The following is an 18787-nucleotide window of genomic DNA, read 5'->3' as shown; positions in this document are numbered from 1 at the left end:
GTTCTGCTTAACATTGTTTAAATTGAAACTAATTTAAAGTCACCACGCACGTTGCCATTGACTTCATTTCCTTATCTTGACGTGTATCGGAGTGACACGGCCTCTGAAAATCAGAAAAAATCAGAGCGCTCTCGTTTACGTTTCACTTTCCCCTCATCTGTTCTTTTCTTTCTTTGTCCATGACACCACTTCTGTTTTTTCGTTTGGATAAACAATTAAATATTAGTTATTAGGGCCTATTCGTTATGAAAGGTGATTAGAAAGTTGAATTGAGACAAAACCAACAGATTACAATGATTTTGTCAAAAGTTATCTTCTATCTTGCTATATCTAGGAGCTTAAAAAAAACATTCAAGGGCAAATATATATATAACAAACTGCTGAAAGCTCAATTTTAATGCTTCGTGTTTAAATTCTATGAACGGAAAACAAGGCACAATTTAAAACACGGTCAATTTAAGAATAAATCAACGTCAATGTTTGTTACATTACCTTTACAATACGTATATTTGTGCATGAAATTCGGCTGAAACTGTTTTGCAGTCCTGCCTGGTATTCTGTACCATTGACTCGGGATAGGATATAGTAATAGAAGTACATGCTTGCGTCACAATGCATCTTTGGTCTGTACACTTAAATCCAGATATTAAGCAGTTTTAAAGCACATCTCTGAACGGTCTTCTGTAGTTTCCTTTAAACCAGCTCTGTATCTAAAGACACTGCAAATGTCCTTGGGGAAAACACTTGAAAATGCCACGGTGTAAACAAATTCTGACTACCGGTGTCGTCTAATAACTTTATTAAAATCAGCAATGAAATTTACATCGTAAAGAAAACACCTCCACTGGAAACCACAGTTTCTTCACTCCTTTCTCCATCAACAGCTCTCCCTGGAACACAAGAGAGTCAGATGAAACTGATGTTTTTTGATGTTGTACACAAACCAAAGTTAAACACCTACTTTTCCTGGCACAGCTCTGCTCACAGGAACCAGAAGCAGGGTGGCACACCGCGGTACTACAGTGAATATAGATCTGACCAACAAAGAGATCAGCTTTAGCAACAAATACAAAGAGGCAATTTAGAGGATACAAAAAAGGCTGTAAGGAAATCATACAGTCTCCTGCAGAGGGGCCAGTGATGATGGATCCACAAACGTGAACATCTTCACAACAAAGCGCTTGTAGTGGGTTGGGAACTGAAGACCAGACGAGCCAACTTCAGGAACCAGTGCTGTCAGGTAACGGTCATCCCGGTAAGGACATCTAAAACAGAAGTGACAGTCAGGACTCGTTCACAGCACACTATATGGACAAATGCTTTGGATCCTACTCACCCATCAACTAGAAGATCCCACTGGGGTAGACTGAGAGGACTAGGGGCTGATGTTGCCCAACAGTGTCCCAACATCAGGACAAGATTTGGGTCAGTCCTCTCCAAAATACGCACCTCCACATACACAGGTTCCCGCAGGACCTTTGTGACTGGATACTCATCCTCACCGAAGTAGGACGTGTACGCCTCATCTCCTGAGGATGAACACTTGTTACCCTCCCAGCTAGAGTTTGAGACAGTGCTACCAAAGTAACACTCCTCTTGAGGTGCATTTTTTAAGACATTACCTTCTGCACAGCCTTTAGTGACACATTGGCCATTTGCCAGTCTGAGCTCCACCCTGAGGGGTCCAGGAGCAGCCACAGGTGGAGGTGGGGGAATGGTGTTGACCTCAACAACCAGAGCTTCCACAGCAGTGGCAGAATATCTACACTGGAAGAGAAGTCTAGACAACAAACAGTGAGCTTCTTACATCCGTTCAAGAATTCACAGTACTGAGAGAAAACGCAGAGGACCTACTCAAATTGACTGTCCCTTGTGATGGAGCCAAGAGGTCCAATCCCCACTTCATAGGATGAAGTCATTCTGTTCTCATACACCACATAGCCATTTTCCTCCTGCAAGCAAAAACACGATTGACATCAAATCTGTTCCAGACGTCCAAATCATCAACAGCAAACTCACAGTCACGCTGGTGCCACAGGCGGTGACTGGAAACTGGTATATGGCAAAGGAAGGCGTGGAACCAACAGGACCACAAGATGCTTCATTTCCACCCAGCAGACGGACCGTGTCCAGACTCAGACGGGGCAGAGTAACATCTCTAGCCACCACCAGCACAAACTGACCATCTCTTATACACTGGACAGTCACTGTAAGAGAGACAGAGGAAGTTATCAGGTAATCAGCTTGGCATGAAACATTTCACTGGTTTAACACCCCTACCTGACATTCCATAATAACACTGCTGTCCATTAAAGCAGCAGTTTATAGCGTCACAGTCTGCACCACTGATACCAGGTTGGCCACACTGGATCTGCTCATAATCAGCTACAGCACACTTGTCAAGAGGTTCTGACTGCACCACTGGCTTCTGAATGGGAAACTTCTGAGAAAACTGTTGTTCAGTTTGTTGGAAGACTGGAGATTGAGGCTCCTGGGGAAAATTACTAAACTGTGGCACGGCGTGACCAACAGCACAAAACCATGCGCAAATAGCCACAAGACGAACCATCCCCGTACTTCCCGCCATCCTGCCACAAGTAGATACTCTAAGAGTCGTGTGTTTAGTCTTATATACTCTGAAAACCGTCAGTCAGAATTTGTAGATACTCCTTGATCAATTAACAATGATTGTTCTCCAGACCTGCTGGACGCTACAAACAGGGTGAATTCTGTTCTCTCTCAAGATTTCATACGATCGTGTTTTGACCGATCTCTACCAAGCGAGTGAAAGCAAAGCGTACTTTCACAAATGAAAAGTTCTCAACATTTGTTTGCTTTTCAAGTTTCTAAAAGTGCGGGGCGGGACCCACTTGTGGGGAATAGAGACATGACAGGTGGGCTCGACAAACGGGAGGAAATTGGGTCATTTTTTTATGATTTCCTTTATTCATTGTTGACCATACATTCAAAACAAGGACACGTTTACATGAATGCCTTACATAAAACAGACTGCGAAGAAAATGTCACATGGAACCATAGTTGCATTCGAGAATGATTTCACGTCGAAATGTTAATTGAAGGGGCACAAAAACTTTAATGTGGAGAGGCAGTAGGCTGTAGCGGGTACACAAGATAGCAATGTTTACGTTTTTGAAGAATGATTATGCCAATGGAATGTTTTTTTTTGTAACAGAAAAATGCTTGACTTATTCTCTTGTCTGAATTCTGCCTATTGGTTGATGTTTGTCACGTAGATACGTTGCTCTAATATGCATTCTATTGACGCATTAAAAAAACTTACGAAATCTCTTCCGCGGTGTTTTTTTGTGACAAATATGTTTTAAAATGGACATTATGCAAACGTTATCCCACCACGCTTTACATTTTACCTCCTCCTCATCTGTAATTTTCTATCCTTGTCCATAAAACTAGACCGTTTTTAAATGTCTCTTTATTCTTCGTTTGGATAAACAAGTAATTGAATTGTAGTAATCAATTGGTTCAGGGCTTATTTGTTTTTTGCAATTACTCGTTTATGAAAGGTGATAAGAATGTTGAATTGCGCCAAAGTGTGTCCATTAAAACCACCTGATTAAAATGATCTTGCGAATAATTATCATGCATTTTGTTTATCTGCGAGTTAAAAAAAAACATTTAAGCAATAATAATTTGAAGGGGGAAATGTACATTTAAAACACAAACCTAAATTAACTGCTGAAAGCTCAATATTAATGCTTTGCAATGCTATGGATTGAAACAAGGCACATTGTAAAACACGGTCAATTTAAGAACAAATCAAGGTCAATGTTTATATTACATTAGCTTTACAATAATAAACAAAATGTATAATTGTACAGGAAAGTCGGCTGAGACTTTTTTGCGGTCCTGCCTGGTATTCTGTACCGTGGGCTCATGGGATATAGTAATATAGAAGTATCTGAAGTATCTGTGGCTGAGTGCATCGGAATCTGGGCTTCACCAGTAAGCCATCCGGGAATTCCTCGCCTTCTCTTTTATGGATACTGACGATTTGGATATACTCTGTCCAAGTACGATTTTTTTCTATTACATACCAGTGTACGTGTGGACTAGGCCTCATTTAATAAAGCAACATGAGCTCTTAATACAAATGACCAACATCCCGATATCCATCTGCGTTCTAAATGTCACACAACATCCACCTGTTGCAAGCGGGATAGGTAAATGAACAAGTCTAGAATAGCATAACGCCAATCACTAGAGGGGTGGAGCCATCCTGATTTCCAGATGTATAAATTTTTATGCTGGGCTTTTGACGCTTCACGGAAACTCAAGTACAGCAATGATGGGGCTGTGGCAAGCTGTATTTGGCTTGGTGCTGGTGCTTGCGGTTGACTTGTCTGATGCACAATGGTGAGGAAGATCAGCTCAAACACAGAAACCTAGTACATTTAGGCCATGGTCACAAATGCAAGTTCCTCAGCAGAGCGAAACCAGAATGCCTCAGTCTTCCCAAACCAACAACCCCATCCTTGTGCCACAGAGATTTCCTTCTCCGTTTTCAATGCAGACTGCTGGTGTGGTTGGTGGAAAGCCTGGTCAAGATCCTCCTGGTGTTCAGTCTAAACAGCTTTTGCAGGGTCCCATGGAAACACTGGCGTGGACCTTTCCAAGCCTACCCGAAGAACCTGTACAGCCAGAGATTCCTTTCGAGCTGCGGAACCCTTTGCCTCCCAATAGTGTAGGGGCTCAGTGCGGTGAGAATTCCGTGTATGTGGAAGTGATGGAGGACTTCTTTGGGACTGGACAACTACTAATGGCTTCTGGTTTTGCACTGGGAGTCTGTGCACCAACAGGGCAGGACAACAATGCTCGAGTGCTCCTCTTTGAATCAGAACTGCATGGATGTGGCAGCATGTTAACGGTGAAAAGACTGATCCTCTTACCAAAAGTGATCTTTAGGTTTTGAATAATTCTTGATTAACATTCTTGTTTCTTTAGGTGACCGAAGATGAGCTTGTTTATACCTTCTCCCTGGTCTATTCTCCCCAAGAGTTTTCAAATGGTGTTCCTATTGTCAGGAGTAGTGGTGCTGTGGTCAGTATTGAGTGTCACTATCCAAGGTGCGGTTCTGGGTTCAAGGTGGCTGTATTATGCGTGTAGTGAAAGATATATTGTGGTGACCAACCTTTTTTTTTCAATAATCTACAGAATGCATAATGTGAGCAGCAATGTCCTGGTGCCCACGTGGTTGCCATATGCAGCTACTAAGGTTGCAGAAGAGCGGCTGGTCTTCTCCCTCAAGCTTATGACTGGTATGTATTATGTCGATTTTAATGTAGTTTCAAGTAATTTTGTAGACCTTATTTATTTTTCCTTGAAACAGATGAGTGGCAGTTTGAGAGACCTTCAAACCAGTTTTTCCTGGGTGACATTGTAAACATTGAGGCCTCTGTGAAGATGTATAACCACGTACCTTTCCGTGTGTTTGTGGACCGTTGCATAGCCACTGTGTCCCCTGATGTGAACTCTGCTCCCAGATACTCCTTCATTGAGAATAATGGGTAAGACATTTACCCAGCCTATCCTAGAAGTATTTCACTGTGTTTAACTTGTTTCTTCTCCAGGTGCCTGGTTGATGCCAAGTTCACCGGCTCGAGCTCTCGCTACCTGCCTCGAACTCAAATTGATAAGCTGCAGTTTCAGCTGGAGGCTTTCAGGTTCCAGGAAGCAAACAGTGGGCTGGTATGTATTTGCCTTGGTTTTGAGTACATTCTAGTGCACTGTTTGGAAACCTGAACCCTGTTGTCTTTTCAGGTCTACATCACATGCATTTTGAAGGCGGTTCCTGTAGCCACTCCAACAAGTTCTGAGCAGAAGGCTTGCTCGTTCTCCCCTAATGGGTATGATGCCCCCAAATAGCCTTCACTGGGTCAGTAGGTTGACCTTTATCATTGAGGATGTGTCTTTGTTTGGCAGGTGGGTGTCTGTGGATGAATCTGATCAGGTGTGTGGCTGCTGTGACTCCACCTGTAGCAGCAGTAACGCAAGCGATCAGATTCTTGGAGGTATGGGTTAACACGCGGACTAGCTACAAGTGAATCTGATTATGGGCTTGGAAGTTTCTCACTGCTTGTCTGTTCTCCATAGATCTACGGTGGGAGCAAGCATCTGTTGGGCCCCTGAATGTGAAGGAATTTGGCTTTGGTCAACTGTAATTTGAAATGATGAATTAAACCTTTTTAAGTGATTTATACATGGTCTATGAGTGGTCGTCCTTCAGGAAGTCTTTCATATCTCATTTACATGTTTGCCCTTTTACCTTGTAGAGAGTGTAGCGCATTTTTGCAATGGTAGGTACCTACCCAAAAATAACATCCCTGTGGCTAAATGGGTGAACAATGGTTTGGAACTTTGTTTGTGAGCATAACTTCACACAAACGGCAAATTCTTTACTAAATTAGATTTGGTTGAAGTGTTTTCCGAGGATCAATAATGTTGACTTGATCAGGTTAAAATGAGGAACCCCTAGTTTAGGTTTGCTGCCGCAAAGACTCGTGTACCTTGTGAAGAACTCCATGTTAATGACATGGCTTCGCTAGCATTTACTGCAATGCATATGTGGTGTTTTAATTGAAGCCAGAGTCTTTCTTTAGTGACATTGCTGAAGCATGAAGATTAATTCTTGCCACAGTACACAACGTTGCCTTTAGTATGCACATGCTATTAGATTTTTAGCTTATCAACTTGTTGGCAGGTGGTTGTAGCAACGCAACTGACAACCACCGCGTTCAATTTCAAATTGTTTTTTGCAAGGCCTCTTGGTTAATACACCTCTGCAATGTAACAGAACTTTTCTCAACCATGCCTTATGTGAGCATTTACTCTTAACTGTTTTGGACTGTGTATTTGGAGAATATAGTGATATGGCAACGTTTTGCTGCACGTTCCAATGTTTTTTGCAAAAACAGGCAGTAACTACTACACCAGGTAATTTGGTGACCCTGGACTACAGATCCAGTCATAAAGTAGCACTGGAAGATTTGTGGCATTAGTCAACAACCTAGCAGGGGACAACTTTTCTTATGCCAAAAATCATTTTGATGTTCCGCAAAGATTCTGTTCCATGAAGATCTGTATCATCTTTATTTTTGGGAGTGGATGTAGCATAGTCTCAAACAAAAATGGCCCGAAACGCACCTACAAACTTCGCTCGCTGATGCCCGCTCTTTGTATCTTCTACAGTCGACGCAAAATGAGTCATGATGAACACACAATAAACATCTGTATTTTTATCAACCGTAAAGTGTATGATTTATCAGAAACCATTCCTTATTTTGTTGCATATCCTTAAAATACTAAGGAAATACTAAAATACGAAGTAACAGAATACTTATGTTTTCCCTTCATAACACATTTTAATGTTTGACGGTCATAATGCAAAACTTGATGTGTAATATTTTTAATAAAAATATCTAAAAATGAACGTACATTCAAATCCTAAGTCATATCTGAACAACTAGAGGGAAATCACAAACGGCTATATTATACTTGAACCATACTCCAGTACACATGCAATTACAATTGTTTTTGTATTTTATACAACCAGAAGGGTCTCATCAAAACTGTTCAAATAAATGGATTTTTAAAGCCTGGTCTGTTTTACCGTAAAATAATGCATTAATTGAATGTATAGATATATTTTCAAATTTCTCTAAAATTGCGAAACAAAAAGAAAAACGTTATTGAACAAATGTACCAATTGTCCTGAAAAAAAAAGTTACATTTTTAAGGCGTGGGACCCCTAATCCAAGAATCCCAGAGGGTTGAGAGATAAATAACGTTTTTTTAAATAGGGTTGCGCTGGTAGGCTTAGGCAAAAGTGGTACATTTCAGAAGCTAAACAGAGAAACGAGAAAGAAACAAGCTCAAAATAAAGGTATGTTCTGCTTAACATTGTTTAAATTGAAACTAATTTAAAGTCACCACGCACGTTGCCATTGACTTCATTTCCTTATCTTGACGTGTATCGGAGTGACACGGCCTCTGAAAATCAGAAAAAATCAGAGCGCTCTCGTTTACGTTTCACTTTCTCCTCATCTGTTCTTTTCTTTCTTTGTCCATGACACCACTTCTGTTTTTTCGTTTGGATAAACAATTAAATATTAGTTATTAGGGCCTATTCGTTATGAATTAGAAGTGATTAGAAAGTTGAATTGAGACAAAACCAACAGATTACAATGATTTTGTCAAAAGTTATCTTCTATCTTGCTATATCTAGGAGCTTAAAAAAAACATTCAAGGGCAAATATATATATATAACAAACTGCTGAAAGCTCAATTTTAATGCTTCGTGTTTAAATTCTATGAACGGAAAACAAGGCACAATTTAAAACACGGTCAATTTAATAATAAATCAACGTCAATGTTTGTTACATTACCTTTACAATATGTATATTTGTGCATGAAATTCGGCTGAAACTGTTTTGCAGTCCTGCCTGGTATTCTGTACCATTGACTCGGGATAGGATATAGTAATAGAAGTACATGCTTGCGTCACAATGCATCTTTGGTCTGTACACTTAAATCCAGATATTAAGCAGTTTTAAAGCACATCTCTGAACGGTCAACCTTCTGTAGTTTCCTTTAAACCAGCTCTGTATCTAAAGACACTGCAAATGTCCTTGGGGAAAACACTTGAAAATGCCACGGTGTAAACAAATTCTGACTACCGGTGTCGTCTAATAACTTTATTAAAATCAGCAATGAAATTTACATCGTAAAGAAAACACCTCCACTGGAAACCACAGTTTCTTCACTCCTTTCTCCATCAACAGCTCTCCCTGGAACACAAGAGAGTCAGATGAAACTGATGTTTTTGATGTTGTACACAAACCAAAGTTAAACACCTACTTTTCCTGGCACAGCTCTGCTCACAGGAACCAGAAGCAGGGTGGCACACTGCGGTACTACAGTGAATATAGATCTGACCAACAAAGAGATCAGCTTTAGCAACGAATACAAAGAGGCAATTTAGAGGATACAAAAAAGGCTGTAAGGAAATCATACAGTCTCCTGCAGAGGGGCCAGTGATGATGGATCCACAAACGTGAACATCTTCACAACAAAGCGCTTGTAGTGGGTTGGGAACTGAAGACCAGACGAGCCAACTTCAGGAACCAGTGCTGTCAGGTAACGGTCATCCCGGTAAGGACATCTAAAACAGAAGTGACAGTCAGGACTCGTTCACAGCACACTATATGGACAAATGCTTTGGATCCTACTCACCCATCAACTAGAAGATCCCACTGGGGTAGACTGAGAGGACTAGGGGCTGATGTTGCCCAACAGTGTCCCAACATCAGGACAAGATTTGGGTCAGTCCTCTCCAAAATACGCACCTCCACATACACAGGTTCTCGCAGGACCTTTGTGACTGGATACTCATCCTCACCGAAGTAGGACGTGTACGCCTCATCTCCTGAGGATGAACACTTGTTACCCTCCCAGCTAGAGTTTGAGACAGTGCTACCAAAGTAACACTCCTCTTGAGGTGCATTTTTTAAGACATTACCTTCTGCACAGCCTTTAGTGACACATTGGCCATTTGCCAGTCTGAGCTCCACCCTGAGGGGTCCAGGAGCAGCCACAGGTGGAGGTGGGGGAATGGTGTTGACCTCAACAACCAGAGCTTCCACAGCAGTGGCAGAATATCTACACTGGAAGAGAAGTCTAGACAACAAACAGTGAGCTTCTTACATCCGTTCAAGAATTCACAGTACTGAGAGAAAACGCAGAGGACCTACTCAAATTGACTGTCCCTTGTGATGGAGCCAAGAGGTCCAATCCCCACTTCATAGGATGAAGTCATTCTGTTCTCATACACCACATAGCCATTTTCCTCCTGCAAGCAAAAACACGATTGACATCAAATCTGTTCCAGACGTCCAAATCATCAACAGCAAACTCACAGTCACGCTGGTGCCACAGGCGGTGACTGGAAACTGGTATATGGCAAAGGAAGGCGTGGAACCAACAGGACCACAAGATGCTTCATTTCCACCCAGCAGACGGACCGTGTCCAGACTCAGACGGGGCAGAGTAACATCTCTAGCCACCACCAGCACAAACTGACCATCTCTTATACACTGGACAGTCACTGTAAGAGAGACAGAGGAAGTTATCAGGTAATCAGCTTGGCATGAAACATTTCACTGGTTTAACACCCCTACCTGACATTCCATAATAACACTGCTGTCCATTAAAGCAGCAGTTTATAGCGTCACACTCTGCACCACTGATACCAGGTTGTCCACACTGGATCTGCTCATAATCAGCTACAGCACACTTGTCAAGAGGTTCTGACTGCACCACTGGCTTCTGAATGGGAAACTTCTGAGAAAACTGTTGTTCAGTTTGTTGGAAGACTGGAGATTGAGGCTCCTGGGGAAAATTACTAAACTGTGGCACGGCGTGACCAACAGCACAAAACCATGCGCAAATAGCCACAAGACGAACCATCCCCGTACTTCCCGCCATCCTGCCACAAGTAGATACTCTAAGAGTCGTGTGTTTAGTCTTATATACTCTGAAAACCGTCAGTCAGAATTTGTAGATACTCCTTGATCAATTAACAATGATTGTTCTCCAGACCTGCTGGACGCTACAAACAGGGTGAATTCTGTTCTCTCTCAAGATTTTATACGATCGTGTTTTGACCGATCTCTACCAAGCGAGTGAAAGCAAAGCGTACTTTCACAAATGAAAAGTTCTCAACATTTGTTTGCTTTTCAAGTTTCTAAAAGTGCGGGGCGGGACCCACTTGTGGGGAATAGAGACATGACAGGTGGGCTCGACAAACGGGAGGAAATTGGGTCATTTTTTTATGATTTCCTTTATTCATTGTTGACCATACATTCAAAACAAGGACACGTTTACATGAATGCCTTACATAAAACAGACTGCGAAGAAAATGTCACATGGAACCATAGTTGCATTCGAGAATGATTTCACGTCGAAATGTTAATTGAAGGGGCACAAAAACTTTAATGTGGAGAGGCAGTAGGCTGTAGCGGGTACACAAGATAGCAATGTTTACGTTTTTGAAGAATGATTATGCCAATGGAATGTTTTTTTTTGTAACAGAAAAATGCTTGACTTATTCTCTTGTCTGAATTCTGCCTATTGGTTGATGTTTGTCACGTAGATACGTTGCTCTAATATGCATTCTATTGACGCATTAAAAAAACTTACGAAATCTCTTCCGCGGTGTTTTTTTGTGACAAATATGTTTTAAAATGGACATTATGCAAACGTTATCCCACCACGCTTTACATTTTACCTCCTCCTCATCTGTAATTTTCTATCCTTGTCCATAAAACTAGACCGTTTTTAAATGTCTCTTTATTTTTCGTTTGGATAAACAAGTAATTGAATTGTAGTAATCAATCGGTTCAGGGCTTATTTGTTTTTTGCAATTACTCGTTTATGAAAGGTGATAAGAATGTTGAATTGCGCCAAAGTGTGTCCATTAAAACCACCTGATTAAAATGATCTTGCGAATAATTATCATGCATTTTGTTTATCTGCGAGTTAAAAAAAAACATTTAAGCAATAATAATTTGAAGGGGGAAATGTACATTTAAAACACAAACCTAAATTAACTGCTGAAAGCTCAATATTAATGCTTTGCAATGCTATGGATTGAAACAAGGCACATTGTAAAACACGGTCAATTTAAGAACAAATCAAGGTCAATGTTTATATTACATTAGCTTTACAATAATAAACAAAATGTATAATTGTACAGGAAAGTCGGCTGAGACTTTTTTGCGGTCCTGCCTGGTATTCTGTACCGTGGGCTCATGGGATATAGTAATATAGAAGTATCTGAAGTATCTGTGGCTGAGTGCATCGGAATCTGGGCTTCACCAGTAAGCCATCCGGGAATTCCTCGCCTTCTCTTTTATGGATACTGACGATTTGGATATACTCTGTCCAAGTACGATTTTTTTCTATTACATACCCGTGTACGTGTGGACTAGGCCTCATTTAATAAAGCAACATGAGCTCTTAATACAAATGACCAACATCCCGATATCCATCTGCGTTCTAAATGTCACACAACATCCACCTGTTGCAAGCGGGATAGGTAAATGAACAAGTCTAGAATAGCATAACGCCAATCACTAGAGGGGTGGAGCCATCCTGATTTCCAGATGTATAAATTTTTATGCTGGGCTTTTGACGCTTCACGGAAACTCAAGTACAGCAATGATGGGGCTGTGGCAAGCTGGATTTGGCTTGGTGCTGGTGCTTGCGGTTGACTTGTCTGATGCACAATGGCGAGGAAGATCAGCTCAAACACAGAAACCTAGTACATTTAGGCCATGGTCACAAATGCAAGTTCCTCAGCAGAGCGAAACCAGAATGCCTCAGTCTTCCCAAACCAACAACCCCATCCTTGTGCCACAGAGATTTCCTTCTCCGTTTTCAATGCAGACTGCTGGTGTGGTTGGTGGAAAGCCTGGTCAAGATCCTCCTGGTGTTCAGTCTAAACAGCTTTTGCAGGGTCCCATGGAAACACTGGCGTGGACCTTTCCAAGCCTACCCGAAGAACCTGTACAGCCAGAGATTCCTTTCGAGCTGCGGAACCCTTTGCCTCCCAATAGTGTAGGGGCTCAGTGCGGTGAGAATTCCGTGTATGTGGAAGTGATGGAGGACTTCTTTGGGACTGGACAACTACTAATGGCTTCTGGTTTTGCACTGGGAGGCTGTGCACCAACAGGGCAGGACAACAATGCTCGAGTGCTCCTCTTTGAATCAGAACTGCATGGATGTGGCAGCATGTTAACGGTGAAAAGACTGATCCTCTTACCAAAAGTGATCTTTAGGTTTTGAATAATTCTTGATTAACATTCTTGTTTCTTTAGGTGACCGAAGATGAGCTTGTTTATACCTTCTCCCTGGTCTATTCTCCCCAAGAGTTTTCAAATGGTGTTCCTATTGTCAGGAGTAGTGGTGCTGTGGTCAGTATTGAGTGTCACTATCCAAGGTGCGGTTCTGGGTTCAAGGTGGCTGTATTATGCGTGTAGTGAAAGATATATTGTGGTGACCAACCTTTTTTTTTCTATAATCTACAGAATGCATAATGTGAGCAGCAATGTCCTGGTGCCCACGTGGTTGCCATATGCAGCTACTAAGGTTGCAGAAGAGCGGCTGGTCTTCTCCCTCAAGCTTATGACTGGTATGTATTATGTCGATTTTAATGTAGTTTCAAGTAATTTTGTAGACCTTATTTATTTTTCCTTGAAACAGATGAGTGGCAGTTTGAGAGACCTTCAAACCAGTATTTCCTGGGTGACATTGTAAACATTGAGGCCTCTGTGAAGATGTATAACCACGTACCTTTCCGTGTGTTTGTGGACCGTTGCATAGCCACTGTGTCCCCTGATGTGAACTCTGCTCCCAGATACTCCTTCATTGAGAATAATGGGTAAGACATTTACCCAGCCTATCCTAGAAGTATTTCACTGTGTTTAACTTGTTTCTTCTCCAGGTGCCTGGTTGATGCCAAGTTCACCGGCTCGAGCTCTCGCTACCTGCCTCGAACTCAAATTGATAAGCTGCAGTTTCAGCTGGAGGCTTTCAGGTTCCAGGAAGCAAACAGTGGGCTGGTATGTATTTGCCTTGGTTTTGAGTACATTCTAGTGCACTGTTTGGAAACCTGAACCCTGTTGTCTTTGCAGGTCTACATCACATGCATTTTGAAGGCGGTTCCTGTAGCCACTCCAACAAGTTCTGAGCAGAAGGCTTGCTCGTTCTCCCCTAATGGGTATGATGCCCCCAAATAGCCTTCACTGGGTCAGTAGGTTGACCTTTATCATTGAGGATGTGTCTTTGTTTGGCAGGTGGGTGTCTGTGGATGAATCTGATCAGGTGTGTGGCTGCTGTGACTCCACCTGTAGCAGCAGTAACGCAAGCGATCAGATTCTTGGAGGTATGGGTTAACACGCGGACTAGCTACAAGTGAATCTGATTATGGTCTTGGAAGTTTCTCACTGCTTGTCTGTTCTCCATAGATCTACGGTGGGAGCAAGCATCTGTTGGGCCCCTGAATGTGAAGGAATTTGGCTTTGGTCAACTGTAATTTGAAATGATGAATTAAACCTTTTTAAGTGATTTATACATGGTCTATGAGTGGTCGTCCTTCAGGAAGTCTTTCATATCTCATTTACATGTTTGCCCTTTTACCTTGTAGAGAGTGTAGCGCATTTTTGGAATGGTAGGTACCTACCCAAAAATAACATCCCTGTGGCTAAATGGGTGAACAATGGTTTGGAACTTTGTTTGTGAGCATAACTTCACACAAACGGCAAATTCTTTACTAAATTAGATTTGGTTGAAGTGTTTTCCGAGGATCAATAATGTTGACTTGATCAGGTTAAAATGAGGAACCCCTAGTTTAGGTTTGCTGCCGCAAAGACTCGTGTACCTTGTGACGAACTCCATGTTAATGACATGGCTTCGCTAGCATTTACTGCAATGCATATGTGGTGTTTTAATTGAAGCCAGAGTCTTTCTTTAGTGACATTGCTGAAGCATGAAGATTAATTCTTGCCACAGTACACAACGTTGCCTTTAGTATGCACATGCTATTAGATTTTTAGCTTATCAACTTGTTGGCAGGTGGTTGTAGCAACGCAACTGACAACCACCGCGTTCAATTTCAAATTGTTTTTTGCAAGGCCTCTTGGTTAATACACCTCTGCAATGTAACAAGAACTTTTCTCAACCATGCCTTATGTGAGCATTTACTCTTAACTGTTTTGGACTGTGTATTTGGAGAATATAGTGATATGGCAACGTTTTGCTGCACGTTCCAATGTTTTTTGCAAAAACAGGCAGTAACTACTACACCAGGTAATTTGGTGACCCTGGACTACAGATCCAGTCATAAAGTAGCACTGGAAGATTTGTGGCATTAGTCAACAAAATCTAGCAGGGGACAACTTTTCTTATGCCAAAAATCATTTTGATGTTCCGTAAAGATTCTGTTCCATGAAGATCTGTATCATCTTTATTTTTGGGAGTGGATGTAGCATAGTCTCAAACAAAAATGGCCCGAAACGCACCTACAAACTTCGCTCGCTGATGCCCGCTCTTTGTATCTTCTACAGTCGACGCATAATGAGTCATGAACACACAATAAACATCTGTATTTTTATCAACCGTAAAGTGTATGATTTATCAGAAACCATTCCTTATTTTGTTGCATATCCTTAAAATACTAAGGAAATACTAAAATACGAAGTAACAGAATACTTATGTTTTCCCTTCATAACACATTTTAATGTTTGACGGTCATAATGCAAAACTTGATGTGTAATATTTTTAATAAAAATATCTAAAAATGAACGTACATTCAAATCCTAAGTCATATCTGAACAACTAGAGGGAAATCACAAACGGCTATATTATACTTGAACCATACTCCAGTACACATGCAATTACAATTGTTTTTGTATTTTATACAACCAGAAGGGTCTCATCAAAAATGTTCAAATAAATGGATTTTTAAAGCCTGGTCTGTTTTACCGTAAAATAATGCATTAATTGAATGTATAGATATATTTTCAAATTTCTCTAAAAATGCGAAACAAAAAAGAAAAAACGTTATTGAACAAATGTACCAATTGTCCTGAAAAAAAAAGTTACATTTTTAAGGCGTGGGACCCCTAATCCAAGAATCCCAGAGGGTTGAGAGATAAATAACGATTTTTTAAATAAGGTTGCGCTGGTAGGCTTAGGCAAAAGTGGTACATTTCAGAAGCTAAACAGAGAAACGAGAAAGAAACAAGCTCAAAATAAAGGTATGTTCTGCTTAACATTGTTTAAATTGAAACTAATTTAAAGTCACCACGCACGTTGCCATTGACTTCATTTCCTTATCTTGACGTGTATCGGAGTGACACGGCCTCTGAAAATCAGAAAAAATCAGAGCGCTCTCGTTTACGTTTCACTTTCTCATCTGTTCTTTTCTTTCTTTGTCCATGACACCACTTCTGTTTTTTCGTTTGGATAAACAATTAAATATTAGTTATTAGGGCCTATTCGTTATGAAAGGTGATTAGAAAGTTGAATTGAGACAAAACCAACAGATTACAATGATTTTGTCAAAAGTTATCTTCTATATCTAGGAGCTTAAAAAAAACATTCAAGGGCAAATATATATATATAACAAACTGCTGAAAGCTCAATTTTAATGCTTCGTGTTTAAATTCTATGAACGGAAAACAAGGCACAATATAAAACACGGTCAATTTAATAATAAATCAACGTCAATGTTTGTTACATTACCTTTACAATACGTATATTTGTGCATGAAATTCGGCTGAAACTGTTTTGCAGTCCTGCCTGGTATTCTGTACCATTGACTCGGGATAGGATATAGTAATAGAAGTACATGCTTGCGTCACAATGCATCTTTGGTCTGTACACTTAAATCCAGATATTAAGCAGTTTTAAAGCACATCTCTGAACGGTCAACCTTCTGTAGTTTCCTTTAAACCAGCTCTGTATCTAAAGACACTGCAAATGTCCTTGGGGAAAACACTTGAAAATGCCACGGTGTAAACAAATTCTGACTACCGGTGTCGTCTAATAACTTTATTAAAATCAGCAATGAAATTTACATCGTAAAGAAAACACCTCCACTGGAAACCACAGTTTCTTCACTCCTTTCTCCATCAACAGCTCTCCCTGGAACACAAGAGAGTCAGATGAAACTGATGTCTTTTGATGTTGTACACAAACCAAAGTTAAACACCTACTTTTCCTGGCACAGCTCTGCTCACAGGAACCAGAAGCAGGGTGGCACACCGCGGTACTACAGTGAATATAGATCTGACCAACAAAGAGATCAGCTTTAGCAACAAATACAAAGAGGCAATTTAGAGGATACAAAAAAGGCTGTAAGGAAATCATACAGTCTCCTGCAGAGGGGCCAGTGATGATGGATCCACAAACGTGAACATCTTCACAACAAAGCGCTTGTAGTGGGTTGGGAACTGAAGACCAGACGAGCCAACTTCAGGAACCAGTGCTGTCAGGTAACGGTCATCCCGGTAAGGACATCTAAAACAGAAGTGACAGTCAGGACTCGTTCACAGCACACTATATGGACAAATGCTTTGGATCCTACTCACCCATCAACTAGAAGATCCCACTGGGGTAGACTGAGAGGACTAGGGGCTGATGTTGCCCAACAGTGTCCCAACATCAGGACAAGATTTGGGTCAGTCCTCTCCAAAATACGCACCTCCACATACACAGGTTCTCGCAGGACCTTTGTGACTGGATACTCATCCTCACCGAAGTAGGATGTGTACGCCTCATCTCCTGAGGATGAACACTTGTTACCCTCCCAGCTAGAGTTTGAGACAGTGCTACTAAAGTAACACTCCTCTTGAGGTGCATTTTTTAAGACATTACCTTCTGCACAGCCTTTAGTGACACATTGGCCATTTGCCAGTCTGAGCTCCACCCTGAGGGGTCCAGGAGCAGCCACAGGTGGAGGTGGGGGAATGGTGTTGACCTCAACAACCAGAGCTTCCACAGCAGTGGCAGAATATCTACACTGGAAGAGAAGTCTAGACAACAAACAGTGAGCTTCTTACATCCGTTCAAGAATTCACAGTACTGAGAGAAAACGCAGAGGACCTACTCAAATTGACTGTCCCTTGTGATGGAGCCAAGAGGTCCAATCCCCACTTCATAGGATGAAGTCATTCTGTTCTCATACACCACATAGCCATTTTCCTCCTGCAAGCAAAAACACGATTGACATCAAATCTGTTCCAGACGTCCAAATCATCAACAGCAAACTCACAGTCACGCTGGTGCCACAGGCGGTGACTGGAAACTGGTATATGGCAAAGGAAGGCGTGGAACCAACAGGACCACAAGATGCTTCATTTCCACCCAGCAGACGGACCGTGTCCAGACTCAGACGGGGCAGAGTAACATCTCTAGCCACCACCAGCACAAACTGACCATCTCTTATACACTGGACAGTCACTGTAAGAGAGACAGAGGAAGTTATCAGGTAATCAGCTTGGCATGAAACATTTCACTGGTTTAACACCCCTACCTGACATTCCATAATAACACTGCTGTCCATTAAAGCAGCAGTTTATAGCGTCACACTCTGCACCACTGATACCAGGTTGTCCACACTGGATCTGCTCATAATCAGCTACAGCACACTTGTCAAGAGGTTCTGACTGCACCACTGGCTTCTGAATGGGAAACTTCTGAGAAAACTGTTGTTCAGTTTGTTGGAAGACTGGAGATTGAGGCTCCTGGGGAAAATTACTAAACTGTGGCACGGCGTGACCAACAGCACAAAACCATGCGCAAATAGCCACAAGACGAACCATCCCCGTACTTCCCGCCATCCTGCCACAAGTAGATACTCTAAGAGTCGTGTGTTTAGTCTTATATACTCTGAAAACCGTCAGTCAGAATTTGTAGATACTCCTTGATCAATTAACAATGATTGTTCTCCAGACCTGCTGGACGCTACAAACAGGGTGAATTCTGTTCTCTCTCAAGATTTTATACGATCGTGTTTTGACCGATCTCTACCAAGCGAGTGAAAGCAAAGCGTACTTTCACAAATGAAAAGTTCTCAACATTTGTTTGCTTTTCAAGTTTCTAAAAGTGCGGGGCGGGACCCACTTGTGGGGAATAGAGACATGACAGGTGGGCTCGACAAACGGGAGGAAATTGGGTCATTTTTTTATGA

The 18787-nt window shown here is 41.5% G+C and overlaps 4 protein-coding genes and 1 pseudogene across 4 annotated transcripts; 2 read left to right on the top strand and 3 right to left on the bottom strand.

Moving 5' to 3' along the window:
* Positions 1–819: 819 nt before the first annotated feature.
* On the bottom strand, positions 820–2587 carry LOC130408291 (zona pellucida sperm-binding protein 4-like). Its single transcript, XM_056731781.1, has 8 exons — positions 2281–2587; positions 2020–2207; positions 1855–1952; positions 1623–1780; positions 1337–1529; positions 1118–1265; positions 962–1034; positions 820–890 (listed from the first exon to the last, which is right to left on the bottom strand). Exons 1-8 carry the CDS (start codon positions 2585–2587, stop codon positions 820–822), a joined length of 1236 nt encoding a protein of 411 aa, XP_056587759.1.
* Positions 2588–4324: 1737 nt separating this feature from the next.
* Positions 4325–6197, top strand: LOC130408290 (zona pellucida sperm-binding protein 3-like; annotated as a pseudogene).
* A 2554-nt stretch (positions 6198–8751) lies between these two features.
* LOC130408289 (zona pellucida sperm-binding protein 4-like) lies at positions 8752–10518 on the bottom strand. Its single transcript, XM_056731780.1, has 8 exons — positions 10212–10518; positions 9951–10138; positions 9786–9883; positions 9554–9711; positions 9268–9460; positions 9049–9196; positions 8893–8965; positions 8752–8822 (listed from the first exon to the last, which is right to left on the bottom strand). The coding sequence occupies exons 1-8, from the start codon at positions 10516–10518 to the stop codon at positions 8752–8754; spliced, it is 1236 nt and encodes a 411-aa protein (XP_056587758.1).
* A 1737-nt stretch (positions 10519–12255) lies between these two features.
* Positions 12256–14128, top strand: LOC130408288 (zona pellucida sperm-binding protein 3-like). The gene is made up of 8 exons (XM_056731779.1): positions 12256–12834; positions 12912–13033; positions 13122–13225; positions 13297–13474; positions 13538–13655; positions 13728–13813; positions 13890–13978; positions 14061–14128. Exons 1-8 carry the CDS (start codon positions 12256–12258, stop codon positions 14126–14128), a joined length of 1344 nt encoding a protein of 447 aa, XP_056587757.1.
* Positions 14129–16669: 2541 nt separating this feature from the next.
* On the bottom strand, positions 16670–18437 carry LOC130408287 (zona pellucida sperm-binding protein 4-like). The gene is made up of 8 exons (XM_056731778.1): positions 18131–18437; positions 17870–18057; positions 17705–17802; positions 17473–17630; positions 17187–17379; positions 16968–17115; positions 16812–16884; positions 16670–16740 (listed from the first exon to the last, which is right to left on the bottom strand). Exons 1-8 carry the CDS (start codon positions 18435–18437, stop codon positions 16670–16672), a joined length of 1236 nt encoding a protein of 411 aa, XP_056587756.1.
* Positions 18438–18787: the final 350 nt, after the last annotated feature.

This window comes from Triplophysa dalaica, chromosome 19, assembly GCF_015846415.1.
Source record: "Triplophysa dalaica isolate WHDGS20190420 chromosome 19, ASM1584641v1, whole genome shotgun sequence".
In the NCBI taxonomy this organism is placed as follows: Eukaryota; Metazoa; Chordata; class Actinopteri; order Cypriniformes; family Nemacheilidae; genus Triplophysa; species Triplophysa dalaica.
This window is presented reverse-complemented; position numbering and strand designations above follow the sequence as displayed.

Excerpts from the sequence above, each read along its gene's own strand:
- LOC130408288 (XM_056731779.1), top strand. The coding sequence starts at position 12,256 with ATGGGGCTGTGGCAAGCTGGATTTGGCTTGGTGCTGGTGCTTGCGGTT. Across the intron at positions 13,226-13,296 it reads CTCCCTCAAGCTTATGACTG|ATGAGTGGCAGTTTGAGAGA; the intron begins GTATGTATTATG and ends TCCTTGAAACAG. Across the intron at positions 13,814-13,889 it reads TGCTCGTTCTCCCCTAATGG|GTGGGTGTCTGTGGATGAAT; the intron begins GTATGATGCCCC and ends TTTGTTTGGCAG.
- LOC130408287 (XM_056731778.1), bottom strand. The coding sequence starts at position 18,437 with ATGGCGGGAAGTACGGGGATGGTTCGTCTTGTGGCTATTTGCGCATGG. Across the intron at positions 17,631-17,704 it reads ACAAGGGACAGTCAATTTGA|ACTTCTCTTCCAGTGTAGAT; the intron begins GTAGGTCCTCTG and ends TTTGTTGTCTAG. Across the intron at positions 17,116-17,186 it reads TGGGATCTTCTAGTTGATGG|ATGTCCTTACCGGGATGACC; the intron begins GTGAGTAGGATC and ends CTTCTGTTTTAG.
- LOC130408289 (XM_056731780.1), bottom strand. The coding sequence starts at position 10,518 with ATGGCGGGAAGTACGGGGATGGTTCGTCTTGTGGCTATTTGCGCATGG. Across the intron at positions 9,884-9,950 it reads CCTGTGGCACCAGCGTGACT|GAGGAAAATGGCTATGTGGT; the intron begins GTGAGTTTGCTG and ends TTTTGCTTGCAG. Across the intron at positions 8,823-8,892 it reads GCAGAGCTGTGCCAGGAAAA|GGAGAGCTGTTGATGGAGAA; the intron begins GTAGGTGTTTAA and ends CTTGTGTTCCAG.
- LOC130408291 (XM_056731781.1), bottom strand. The coding sequence starts at position 2,587 with ATGGCGGGAAGTACGGGGATGGTTCGTCTTGTGGCTATTTGCGCATGG. Across the intron at positions 1,266-1,336 it reads TGGGATCTTCTAGTTGATGG|ATGTCCTTACCGGGATGACC; the intron begins GTGAGTAGGATC and ends CTTCTGTTTTAG. Across the intron at positions 891-961 it reads GCAGAGCTGTGCCAGGAAAA|GGAGAGCTGTTGATGGAGAA; the intron begins GTAGGTGTTTAA and ends CTTGTGTTCCAG.